At 36.7% G+C, this 13,049-nt stretch overlaps 1 protein-coding gene across 1 annotated transcript in view; it reads left to right on the plus strand.

The window, feature by feature from the left end:
* Positions 1–7,943: 7,943 nt before the first annotated feature.
* The window catches only part of TMA16 (translation machinery associated 16 homolog), a gene marked incomplete in the record, with an annotated part of 16,491 nt that continues 11,385 nt past the window's right edge, over positions 7,944–13,049 (plus strand). Inside the window, 2 exon segments of the mRNA XM_015823986.1 lie at positions 7,944–8,025; positions 11,838–11,950. Of these exon segments, the coding sequence (XP_015679472.1) occupies positions 8,023–8,025; positions 11,838–11,950 (116 nt within the window).

A 13,049-nucleotide genomic window follows, 5' to 3' on the forward strand; every position in this document is an offset into this window, starting at 1 on the left:
TAGAACTGAAGTATTCTATATCTTCCTATGTAAGTTAAATATTTTTCACATATACAGTATTTATATGCTTAATATCCTCGATTCTTTAAGTTACCAGTATGGAGAATGTATATGATAATCTGGCAAATGTTTTCCAGAAACTTAAAACAAAGGTAAAAGTAAAGGTTCCACCCCATCCGGTTATGACTGACTCTAGGGGGCGGTGGTTCTCTTTGTTTTTTAGCTGAGGGAGCCAGCATAGTCCAAAGATAATTTCCGTGGTCATATGGTCAGTATGACTGTACGATGAGCATGAACGCTGTTACTTTTCCACCAAAGTGATACCTATTTATCTACTCACATTTGCATGCTTTCGAACTGCTAAGTTGGCAGGAGCTGAGACAAGTAATGGGAGCTCACTCTCTCACTTGGCACTCGGGTCTCAAACCTGAGCTGTCAACTTTCCAACTGACAAGCTTAGTGTCTTTAACTGGTGAGCCATTACACTCCCTTGAAATTAAAATAATGATTTGCAACTAATTTTGCTAGTGTCGTATTGTCACTTTCTGCAGATGTTCTTTGACCTTGTTTGGCAATGAGTACCAGGCATCAACATGCCAGACTATTTCATTTTAATCGGACTTTAATCAGGCTTTGTAGGAGAAGAGCAGACAGAGCTGGGGTGGGGTGGGGGGCAGACATAAGTGCATCATTAGTTTAAAATCATTCTAAACAAGTGCTCCCACTGGCACTCCAAGTCTAATCCCTCCTGAATTCCATTGACCATTATCTGGCACTTAGTTAGGGCTGAACTTTAGTTGAACAGATTCTTGTGAATAGGCTTGAATAAATCTTTTATGCTACAACCTTACGAATGATCCAGATTCTTTGTGCCTGGCAGGCTTTCAGCAAATTCATGGTATTCAAAGTATGATAAATGTACCTATTCCTTTGTTATCTGAAATCAGTTGATAGACACATCCTTACTGTGTTATTGGCAATTTTGTGGAAGGTAAGTGACATAGTCATCTTGTCAGGTGTTTTTCTTCAAATTCTCAAGTCCAGTCTCTAGACATGGGATTTTCCAGTGGTCTCCCAGTCAACTTTAACGCTTTTTTGAGATTAGCCTTATAATAATTTTATTTTTATATATCATCATTTATTTCCATATCTTCTAAAGATAAATGTTTTGTGACTAAACTACATTTGTTCTTTCTTTCCAAAGCATTTGCTGTCAGAAGCTATTTTCCAGTAGGCTGCTTATAAAACATAATTAAGACATATGTTAGCTTTTATCTGTCTCTGCTTTTTCCTGATAAAGGTTGCACTATACCAAGCTATCTTATGCCAAGAAATATACAGTAGCTCATTTTATACATGCCACTAAACCATAACCAATCTTTATTAATGTCAAGAGCTGGCTTCACACACAAGTTAAATAAAAGTCAAGTAAATCATACAGTATTATGAGTAAAAGATATGCATGAACCTAGCTAGTATTTAATCTGTGCAATCACATTTGAGTTATTTTTAGAATAATTACACTAGTGTACAAATGTTGGGCCATTTTTGTCACATTCAAAACATTTGGATTCCATGCAAATACTGAATTCTAGTGGGAATTCAGGAACAAACATTAAGGACTTGGTATGATTTGGTCAAAATTAAACATTTTAACAATCTTTAAGTTTAGTGGAAGCTAAGCACATCTAAACTTCTCTTCCATTTCCATTTTAATTCCCATACTTGGTTGGATTGTACCCTATAGAGAAATCAGCTTTTAAGACTGAAAGGTTTTGAATTGTTAGTTCCTACGGTAACACTCTGTTCATGACTATTCTCCATGAAATTGCACAGATTGCATTAACAACTCCCCTCAATCCATTGACTAGAAGTGTACAAAGCATCCAAGAGCATATTAAAACTTTCTACATGATTTGACAGATTTAAATAATCTACAACAGCAGCCCCAACCTTTTTGTGGGGAAGGGAGGTTTCACACATGCAACCTAATCCTGTGCATGCACAAATACAGTTTTGAATGCTTGCCTGCGGCCCAGGGGTTGGGGATCCCTGATTTACAGTATTTCACTTCAAAATTATGTTTGGATACCCAATTTACTAAACCACATTTCCTATGTATGTATGTATAAATATTTTCCATGACCTGGAGAGAATAAAAAGTCCCAAAAGGAGCAATTGAGGCTGGACTTCCGGTTTGCGTCACGGCAGGACGGGATGCTGGAAGGCAGGGCTCTGCCTTCTGCACCTGATTTTGCCCTAAAAAGGGCCTAAAATTGTCCCGAAGAGATGAGGAGGAGGAGGGGTGCCTTGTCGACCACGGAAAGATGGTGGTCTTTCTGTTCGATCCAAGGAAAGCGCTCTAAACCATCAGGGGAAAGACCGGGTACATTCCTGTGCCCAGCCATTAGCTGCTGACAACCGAAGAGGAAAAAAGCACTACATAATACATTGTAAACAACACGTCTGGGTAAGAATATTGATCCTTTCTTTACTATTTTACAACTGAATTTCCCGGGAAAGGCTCTCAAGAAGCGAAAAACCTCCTAATGTATACAGAAGCGGTGTTTTAATTTCATGGGGGACAGAAGCATACAATATTGAAGTGGAAGTAACATAAAGCTAGTTTTGATAAATTTGAGAACTGAGATAACTGTTAAGATTATCTTAACATTGAGACAAAATATAAGAAACAATCCTTTGTTTTAAGAGTGGAAAATGGACTTTGAATGGAAGACTTTTAGATATAATTAGACTTTTATAATGAAAGATATGATTTAGAATTAAGATAGCATTTTTTTTCTTTTTTGATATGGGAAATATGAAGATAAGAGGAGGATTGATTTGAATAAAATTTTCAGCTATATAAATGTAATTAATATTGAGGAAATCATAATTGATAAAGATATTTCAAATACTGATGAGAAATCAAACTTTAACAAGAGTACGAAAAACAAGATATTAATTAATGAATTGACATTATTGACTTATGAATTGATATTATTATTTGTATGATATTAATAAAATATGATGAAGATGCTTATATCTAACTTTGTATACATTAACAGTACCAAAATCTGTAATGGTGTAATGAAGGGAAAATGGAAAAAATATGGAGAAGAAAGGAGGGTCAGGGAAAAAATACTAGATTGTGTAGTATTGAACAGATTTATATTGAAAACGTTAATGTTAAATATTTGAAGTCAGTCAACAGGTTGTTTACTAAGCACTAAAGACTGTAATTTTTAAAAATAATAATAAAACTTTTATTAAAAAAAGGAGCAATTGAGGCTGTAATTCCTAAACTGGGGGAGTGGCTCTAATATATCCCAGGAACAACATCAGAGCTCTCTGTCTAAAGAGTGCAGTGCTAGAAGCAGCTAAGATGCTGTGTAGAAGCCTCAAACTCTCAGACCACTCAGAGAAGACCCTGGATTAAGGAAGACACAGACCATCCATAAAGGTAAGAAGGAAATTTTATACACACATACATACATATGTACATACATACTATGTGTTTGTGTTTGTGTATGTTTTGTAACTGCGAACCAAAACAAAGCAGGGACTAGCTATTCATATTATCCAAACAGTACCAAAATCAGCACATAATGAAATAGAAGGTGAGCCATTTCAGTGCTGGCTAAAGGTTTCCCCTGTTCAATCATGACCGACTCAAGGGGGAAGTGCTCATATCTCAGCCAAGGGAGTCTGCGTTGTCTGAGAGATGTTTACGTCATCATGTGGCCAGCATGAAAATAGGGAACCCGGTAACATTCCCGCTTATTTATCTAACCACATTTGCATGCTTTTCAATTGCTAGGTTGCAGGAGCTGCAGTTTCATCCTATCCCATTATGCCAGGATTGTAGCCAAGCAGAAAGCAAAACAATACAAATAGAAATGTGATTATATAGCAGTGCCATGATACAACATACAAAGCCTAATAATCCACTAACCATACATCCACATGAATTAATTATGAAATGTACACATTGATGTGCAGAGATGATGGAATATTTACACCATATCATTTTATTCAATGTATGCACACACATGATTTGTGTATACATACACACAGTAGCTTTTAAGAATTTTTCCTACTGAAAGCTCCTGGCTTTCTTTAAAGTAGCATAAAATCAGAGTGCTCATTGCTTGCGCCAAGGATAAGAGAAGGAAGTACTGTATAACTAACTATGTACAAATATAGTTATGGACACCAACAAGCAAATAAAGAAGCAATAAAGAAGTAATTGCAGTTTGGCAATTTGCAGCTGCCAAAAGGTTTGATTTCTTTTTCTAAAACGTACCTCTCTGTCACTGTAACTTATTTTCTAAACTCTAACTTCAAGAAAATAACCAATGTATTAAGATCTGATATATAGTTAAAAAAGCAATCTAGTCTTCTTATATAGCATTATCCACTGGCCTGAATAAAAATATTTTTATTGAGAATTTTCACTTGAACAAAAGAAAAATAAGAAAAATATAAAAGAATGCAAGAAGCAAAAAAAAAGAAAAGAAAAAGAACATTATGGATGCTACAGTTTCTGTGCCTCAGAATCCAACAATTACACTTGGTGACACATGTGTCTCTACTCTCAGTTTAGCAGATGGCACCTTAAAGTTTTGGATTGCCATCTGTACCCTGTTAATGATTCTATAGAGGAATCCAAGAAAAAATTAGGGAGCTGGAACAAATAAATAATGTGCATTCCAGGAAAGAGGGACTGGGGTGGGAGGTAGAGGGCGGGAAGTGTTGTTCCACTATTAATGTTAGAGAATTCCCATATTTCCATAAGGAGTGTTGAGATAGATGCAGAATAAAACAATGGGCAGCTATGTCCAAATTTTTTAAAACCCATAAATATGAAAGGAGGAAAAAAAAAGAATTGGGGTCTTTTCTGAACAGGTAGGCATCCAATGTTCTCTAGTGAGTGAAAACTTCAGAGTAAAGCAGAAGATGGACGCCTTCTGGCTTTATGGAGCAATACCTGAAATGACAATCTTCAATGGACATGAGTAGGTAACTACTTTGTCCATGCGGTCGCAATGGGTTGGACATGACTTTGCAACTAACAACAACAACAACAACGAGATAACTACTAAGTATATAGGCATACAGGTTACACCAGAACAGGTAGAGTTTTTCATGGCTCTGAACAGCAACTGGTGTAGAACAGGAGCAGTAGTACAGGAACAATTGTAGGGAACATAAACAAAACAGAATATGAAAAATCCACATACTTTTTTTCAAAAGTTCTTTAAGAAAAACAATCAACAAAAAGTTGTTGGCAGCACTGGAACTTCATTGAAGTGACTGTACAAAAAACAAAACAAAATCTAGATGATGAGCTTTACTGAAAGCTAGAAATATTTCAAAAGACATGAAATCAATGGTTGAATCTCATTTGAATATACCCCAAGAAGCTTACTGTACCTATCCCAGTTTCAAAAAACTCAATGTCTAAACTTTTGTGAGAGATCCACAGCTTATTCCAAAGTGACACAGTGCTATTATAGAGTAGAGCCTTTGGTATTCCAAGCAAGCATTAAAGCTGACATTAGCTCTAATTCCAGCATGCTTTAAAAAAAAAAAAAGAACAAAACTGAACTCTACTGGCATGAAGTGAAGTTAGTCTAAGGAATTTTGAAATAAATATTGCAAATGTATTCTTCTATAACTCAGCCAGAGTTGCATGATTGGTACTATACTTATTGTAATCATGACTAAATCAAAAGCAATTTCCAGTTGAAGTCATGAAATCTATTCGTCATTCTCTACATTTCCATCATGCCCTTTAGAAAATACGTTTTTCAAAACTCTTGATTTTAAATGAAGCACCAATCAGGATAGTCATATTTTATAGCTATATATATATATATATATATTTAGTTCAGAAGACTAGACATATTCTAATACCTGCAATGCCCACTAATGTCTACCGGTAGGATTGTACAAAACATTTTTTCAAAGTGTGCATAGCAGCTTTCCTTGAAACATTTAAGTAGCCATTTCTTTTGAAAGCTGTCCCCGGTAGTCTGTCCACTTTTCTACAGATCCTTGTAGAAGTGTTATCTGTGCTGCACATGTACAGTGAGATAATTGGGAATATTCCTCATAGTGATGTTGATAGAAAAATCTTCATCAGGTCCAATCCAAGCTGGGAATAAATAAAATGAAGGCTGTTTGAAAGAAGGTTCTTGTTTATCTGGTTGCCAGAAACTTCAGTGACACAGCATGTTGCTGGGGTGACTGACAAAATGGAACTGAGAGTGGTGGGTTTTTATACCTTCTTGGGCTTTGTATTTGGAGTTATTCCTTTTCCTGTGCAATGTACTTTGACCTGAGCTTGAGCTTTTGGTATTCTAATGGGGTGGGTTACTCCTATTATGTCCTAAAGGTCATGTTCCTGTTCTTGAAGTCTTTGTTTTTCTAATCCCATCAACTCAAACTTTCTCTGGGGCTGTGGATGAAGGCATTTTACTGATGAATAGGTGGCCCCAAATCTGCATTTCTAAAAGCTGGCCTGCTTGGGGGAAGGAGACTGGGGGTTGGTTTCCGCCTAAGTTTTTTCTCCATTATTCCTTTGGGGAAATATAATATTCTGCCTTTTTTAAAAAATATTTCCTTCTTTAGGATGATGGGTGGGTGCTGACTTCCAACAGTGGCTAATGAATTTAACTTCCCATTTTCTTTGGGAGCTAACTGGCTAGAGCTGGGGTTTGCAAACTTTGTGGGTACCTTGACCGCCAAAACTTTCTGTTGCCCCCACCCATATTCCAGGAGGCCTGATCATTCAAAGTTGAAATCCTAGTTTCAGATTTTGCTTTAAAAACCAGCAGCCAGTTTATTCAGGCAGACTGAAAGTTCTGACAGTGAACCAGTATATACCAGCGTGTGTACCCAAAGCTGGATCTCTTTCAGAATTTGGTCCCATTCTGCCAGGAAAAATAATGGCTGTCTTCTCTAGAATAAGCAGCAACATGGTCTTGCACTGTGTATGCAAGTGACATGGCTTGCTGATGTAAAGTTGGATTGCTGCCAGAATTCACCCTCCCTTTGTTTACAGTCAACAGTTGTCATGATGTAATCACTGAGGTACTTGAGTAGGTCTGGGGAATGAGGTTCAATTCCACTTACAATCATTCTTTCTCACCTCACAATTGTTCTGGGGATGAAAATGAAGAAAAATTCCCATGTAAGCCCCTTTGAGCTCCTGAAGAAAGGTAAATCTAACAAATAATAAAGAATATAGTCATCGAAAGAGAAAGGTAGCAAGTCTTGAAAAAAAAATACGTCCAGCCTATTTTTTATTATTGTAATTTCTGCTTTTAAACATAGATGCTGTAATTCGGACAGTCTCCTGCTATCATGCATACATGAGTTATAGAGTGTTCTATTTCTATTGTTCTATATATTCCTTTCTATTATCCTTTACTTTCAGTAAAACTGTACCCTTAAAACAAATGGGTGTTAACACTGCATGTGACATCAGAAGTGTGTTAATGTTAAGTTTAATTTAATGTTCAAATTATTGTCGAGGGCAATGGGATGTCTATCATTATGTGTCTACGTTTAGCCCTACGTGCCATTCATTTCAGTGTCCGTACCAATTGATTCTTTTTTCCTAAAGAGTCATTTTGCTCATTTGCTAAATAGACTTGCTGGGGAGGCATCCGCGATTTCTACACTTCTTCAGCGGAAGGAATTAGCGATACACAGCTAAACATCGACATCCTCAAACTTATGTTAATCTAGCAGGGTTTGTAGAAGTGATTTCTTTACGCCCCGTAAACGCTCACCTCTGAGTTAGGAAGAGGAATTGATCCAACGTATTACTAAACTCGATTTAATAAGATGCGGAGTCCTATTTGAACGGAACGGAACTAAGCAGCTGGGTGACCGTCGATCCAGCCGAGAGGGTTAAAGTGTGGGACTCGGTCCTATTCGCCCGGGTTCAGAAAAGCAGATTGATACTGTTGCCTTCTTTAAGGACACGCGTCTGCTTCTCGCTTCGTGAATATGGTGAGCTGTAGTGTGCATGCGGGATTCGGCGCGAAAAGCCGACAAGAATCTCTCTAATTTAGAGCCTTAGATTGTTTAATGTTGGTGGGTGGGTTATTTTTTTTCCAGTGGAGCTGAAAAGCATGGTCATTTATTTCAGATACCTTAAAGTTTCGATGGCATTTTAAGCAACCACCAACTTTATGCCGAAATATATTTGCTTTGCTTTTTAACATATTTCAAACACTGTGTTTGTGTATGCATTGGTGGTGAACAAGATCTTACGCTTGACAAGAATTAAATTACTCTTATTTCAGAGTAAACAGAGGTTGCAATGAAACTCCTTAATTCTACTTCCAAGTTGAAACTTCATACAACATCACTGCATTTATTTGATAAGTTAGTTTAATCATAGCTCTGGCAAAAGACTGCTTGCACATGATAGGGAAATTTTGTGCTAAGTGTTCTTTTTATTAATCCACTAAGATTATTAACACTAAATTAATTGACTTTTCCATTGAGATTATTATTAGATTTGTTTGCTGCGCATCTAACTTTGAAGATTATGTTTTCCTACTACATTTTTACAGTGTTGCTACAAAGCATTTAGAATTGCGTTCTATATAAACTAGGCAGAGTAAAACTTACAGTATCTCTTTTAATGGATTGCAATCAGGGAAATCTGACAGGTGTATAAGACATGGAGGTTTCATTTTTTTGGATCGGGGAAATCCTTTTTAGTAACAGATATTTTCCATAAACTTTCAAATGTATCGTTGGATATTTTCTTTCAACTTTTAAAAATCTGAACAATTAAGATCTATTATGCTATATTATACAAACTTTTCTTTAGGTTAAAATTGTGTTTGGTTTACTTAATGTTATTAATAATTTTATTTATATAAATGGTTTTAAGCTGTCTATTAGAGCATGTAGTTCATTTAACAATTATACGGCAAAATTCCCTTCATTTCAGCATCTGATGAGTACAGGGACATATCCTTGTAATTTTCTTGTAATAAAACATAAGTAATTTGCTTTAGTTAACTTTCACATTTTTTTTTTAAAAAAACCTAGCCCTTAAATTTCTTGGTGGCCTCTCTTCCAAATACTAACCAGACTGGTTCCCTCTTAGTTTTTTCTACATTAGTGAAGGTTGGCTAGATGCTCAAGAGTTGAGAATTAGAGAATTAGGTTCTGGCCTATCCTTAGTAGGCAGCTCCACATTTGGGGAGGAGATAGGGGATACAAAAGTCAGCCATGCAGTTGTTTCCTTGTGGAGTGCTATTTTTTTTTAATCCCTTGATATTTAATGATTACATAAAACTACACAGCAAGATCATGATCAGTTTGGAGCATTTTTTCATCAGTAAGCTGATGACAGTGTATATGGTGTGTATGGTGATATCATATAAAGCAGAGGTCCCCAACCCCGGTCCATGGACTGGTACCGGGCCACAGCATGCCAGCAACCGGTCCACACAAACAAGCAAAGCCCCATCCATGTGATGCAGGCAGCACACAAAACCATGCACCCTCTGGTCTGCAGAAAAACCTCTCCGTGGAACCGGTCCCTGGTGCCCAAAAGGTTGGGGACCTCTAATATAAAGTCATGATTATTACTTGTGTCCCGGCATGTGACACAAATATGTAAATTGTGTCATTTGTAGGATGTACTCTCTGCTGATGTCTATAGCACTCAAATGCTGATCTGAAAAGGCAGTTATATAGAAATGAGTGTACCTGGACTATCTGGGTGATTGCAGTAGGGCATGGAAAAATATATATATGATTATTTATTTAAATTTCTTTTTTTTGCTGACAAAGAGTTAAAGAATTAAGTGGGAGACTAGAATAGCTATTTTGAGCCAGAACTATAGCAGTATAGCAGTCAAAATGCCAAGGTACAATCAATCAGACAATGTCTGAAAAACTTTCTGATTATTTATTTATAATTTCTACCTTTAAAGTATTACGTAAACATAGATCGACCAAAGGGACATTGCACATTTTTTGCCTTAGTTTCTGGTTTATGTTGAACTAATTCCTAAACATTCTCAGCTGTTCTCATATATGAAATATTATATAGAGCTCATACATAAAATTTCCATCACGTAGAGCTCTTACTGAATTTGGCAGCCACATTTCAATCCAGGTTTGTGCCTATTCATATAACTCAATCCTATTTGCTTAATGTTCTCTAAATGATAATTGTATGGATATCTTTATGCATACAATTTCAATTTTCAATAACCTATTGAAGACAAAAAATGATCTGCACACAGTTTGCCTGTCATAAAGTTGACTGTACTTCTCAAATTTTAACCCTAACCCTAACCAATTGTTGACAGAGAGTATGGAAATTGCAGTTTGGAGTATAAGAGAAATAAATGATAATGATCATGGATTTTTTTAAAAAAACCCAGATCTTTTACATATCTGTGGATCTAAGAGAAACTGAAATGGTATAATACATCTGTATGAAGACAGTTTTGTACAATTGATGTATAGTTTTAAAGGGTTAAATTTATAGGTTTATTCATTAATAAAAGGGTTAAAATGTATGTCAAATATGAATTGAGATCATTGTGGTAGTTGAACACGAAACTAGAAATTCATAGTGGAATTGTAGAGTATTAGAAATCAGTTCAAAGTTTCAAATTTGAAAAGGGTGAGATTTGCTACAGTTTTTATATTTCCTGGCTTACAAGACTTGGCATTTCATTTCATCCTTTCCTGAATTTCTTGATTAACTCCATCCAACAATTGATTGTGTTACTAGTATATTGGTGAAATTGAACATTTTTCATCCATTAGTTGTCCATTGAAAAGAAACATGAGAAAAAAGATCCTGCCCAGGACAAGAATTGCCTTCATGAAACTATTTTTTCTCTGTTCGTATAAGTCTAGCTCAACTGCTTTGTATATTGACTAAACAACTCCTTGTAATATTAAAGAAAGGAAAGAAGTAACTGTGGATTTAACTCCACTAGTCGTTGCCGTCAATAGAGAGTGGTGCTCAAATCTGTTTTGAGGCCATGAGCCAATGCTGTCTGAAGATGTTTTCATGGTCATATGGCCAGCATGACATCACATTCCTTCCCTATTGGCGAAGTGGTACCTATTTATCTACTCACATTTGCATGCTTTCAAATTGCTAGATGGGCAGGAGCTAAGTGAAGACAGGCACTCATCCTGCCACACAACTCTCAGATCTCAAACCTGGGCTTTCCAGCTGACAAGCCCAGTGTCTTAACCGCTGAGCCATCACACTACTGTAATTTTAAACAGAGAGAAAATATCACAGATTTTTCTACATAGTGTGTAATTTTATCAGCCTAAATTATATATTGAAAATATTATAACTATTTGATTATTTCTCCTTATGTGTATTTTTAATCACTTCTTCAGTATTCTTTTTGAGTTCTATGATTAAAATGCATTCATCTTTCATTCTTTTTGTAGTTGGTGACTAAAATGCTTCACCTCCAGGTTGCTGAGAAAGACATACAAAAGCTGTAAAAAACTGATGATATTTTTTATGAGCTTACAATGAAAGAATAGCAAATCAGTTGATTATCGGTATAGAGTCTGAGAATAATTTAGGAACAGTACTGATTTCCATAATTTTTTTAGAAAACCTCTTTTTATTTTGAAAGGAAGTACAGAAATATACAAATAAGATCCTTATAACAATCTTCTATAGTTATGAATATGGTAGATGTTGACTGATGCTTGAAACTTAAATAACTGATTATTTTTGTTATGTTTCAGATGAGGGTAGTTGAAGTAGTTCTATTAAATGCTGTTATTATTTTGACTCATTGTTTCAGCCAAAAGCTGCCAAAGCAAAAGGACGAGAGCAGGAGAAGAAAGCCATCCATCCTTACAGCAGAAAAGCTGCTCAGCTTACTAAAGAAGCACACAGACAAGTTAAAAAGGAGAAGTAAGTCTTTATATCAGTGGTTCTCAACCTGTGGGTCGGGACCCCATTTGGGGTCGATCAACCATTTCACGGGGGTCGCCAAGGCTGTCCGCCATTTTTTTTGTCCGCCATTTTTTTAACCTTTTCCGGCGGGTGCCTTACCTCCCTTGGGCTGGGCCAGCTGGTGGTCAGCCTGCTCCGTCTATGCCGCTTGCCAGCTACACCTCGGCCGGTGCAGGGGGCGGAACCACACATGCGCGGCGCTCCCGGGCAGGGAAAGTCCTCGACTTACGACTGGTTGGGTAGTCCTCGACTTACGACCGGTTTAGTCCTCGACTTACGACCGGTTTAGTCCTCGGCTTACGACCAGTTGGGGTCGCGGCATTAAAAAGATTGAGAACCACTGCTTTATATATTTCTGATGTTGAGTGGTATCTGGGAATAATATTCTTGCTTTAGGAATATTGATGGCTCAGCGGTTAAAGATGCTGAGCTTATCAGGGTTCAAGACCCGAGCGCTGCACAATGGAGTGTGCTCCTGTTACTTGCCCCAGCTCCTGCCCACCAGTTTGAAAGCATTCAAATGCAAGTAGATAAATAGATACCACTTCGGTGGGAAGGTAAGAGCTTTCCATATGCCTCGGCGTACAGTCATGCTGACTATCGAAGTATCTTCAGACAACATTGGCTCCCTCTGCTAAGAAATGGAGATAAGCTCTGCCCTCTAGAGTCAGATCCAACTGACAGGGGAAACCTTTACATTTACCTTACTAATCTTACAACTTCTTTCAGGATGCATTAAAAATGAGATAAACATATAAGCACAAATTATAGTAATCCATTACTGTCCAGTACCTAAGATTTTTCATCATTTGCAGTGATATTAACCATGATTGATCTTACTAAAAGTATAATATATTTCTAAAATTCTTTCATTTTGATCATGTGACGCACTCAAAACTGATCCTGCTCTGATCAGTTAGTTGGTGGAAACTAGATAATTGATTTTCTATTGCTACTAAAATTTTAAAACTGTAGTCTGTGGCAGGGTCACCGATAGAAATGCCTTTCTCCAACATTCCTGGTCAAGATTAGTGACAAAGAGAAGTTAATATATCTG

Source organism: Protobothrops mucrosquamatus, unplaced genomic scaffold (genome assembly GCF_001527695.2).
Source record: "Protobothrops mucrosquamatus isolate PMUCROS unplaced genomic scaffold, P.Mucros_1.0 scaffold2065, whole genome shotgun sequence".
NCBI lineage: Eukaryota > Metazoa > Chordata > Lepidosauria > Squamata > Viperidae > Protobothrops > Protobothrops mucrosquamatus.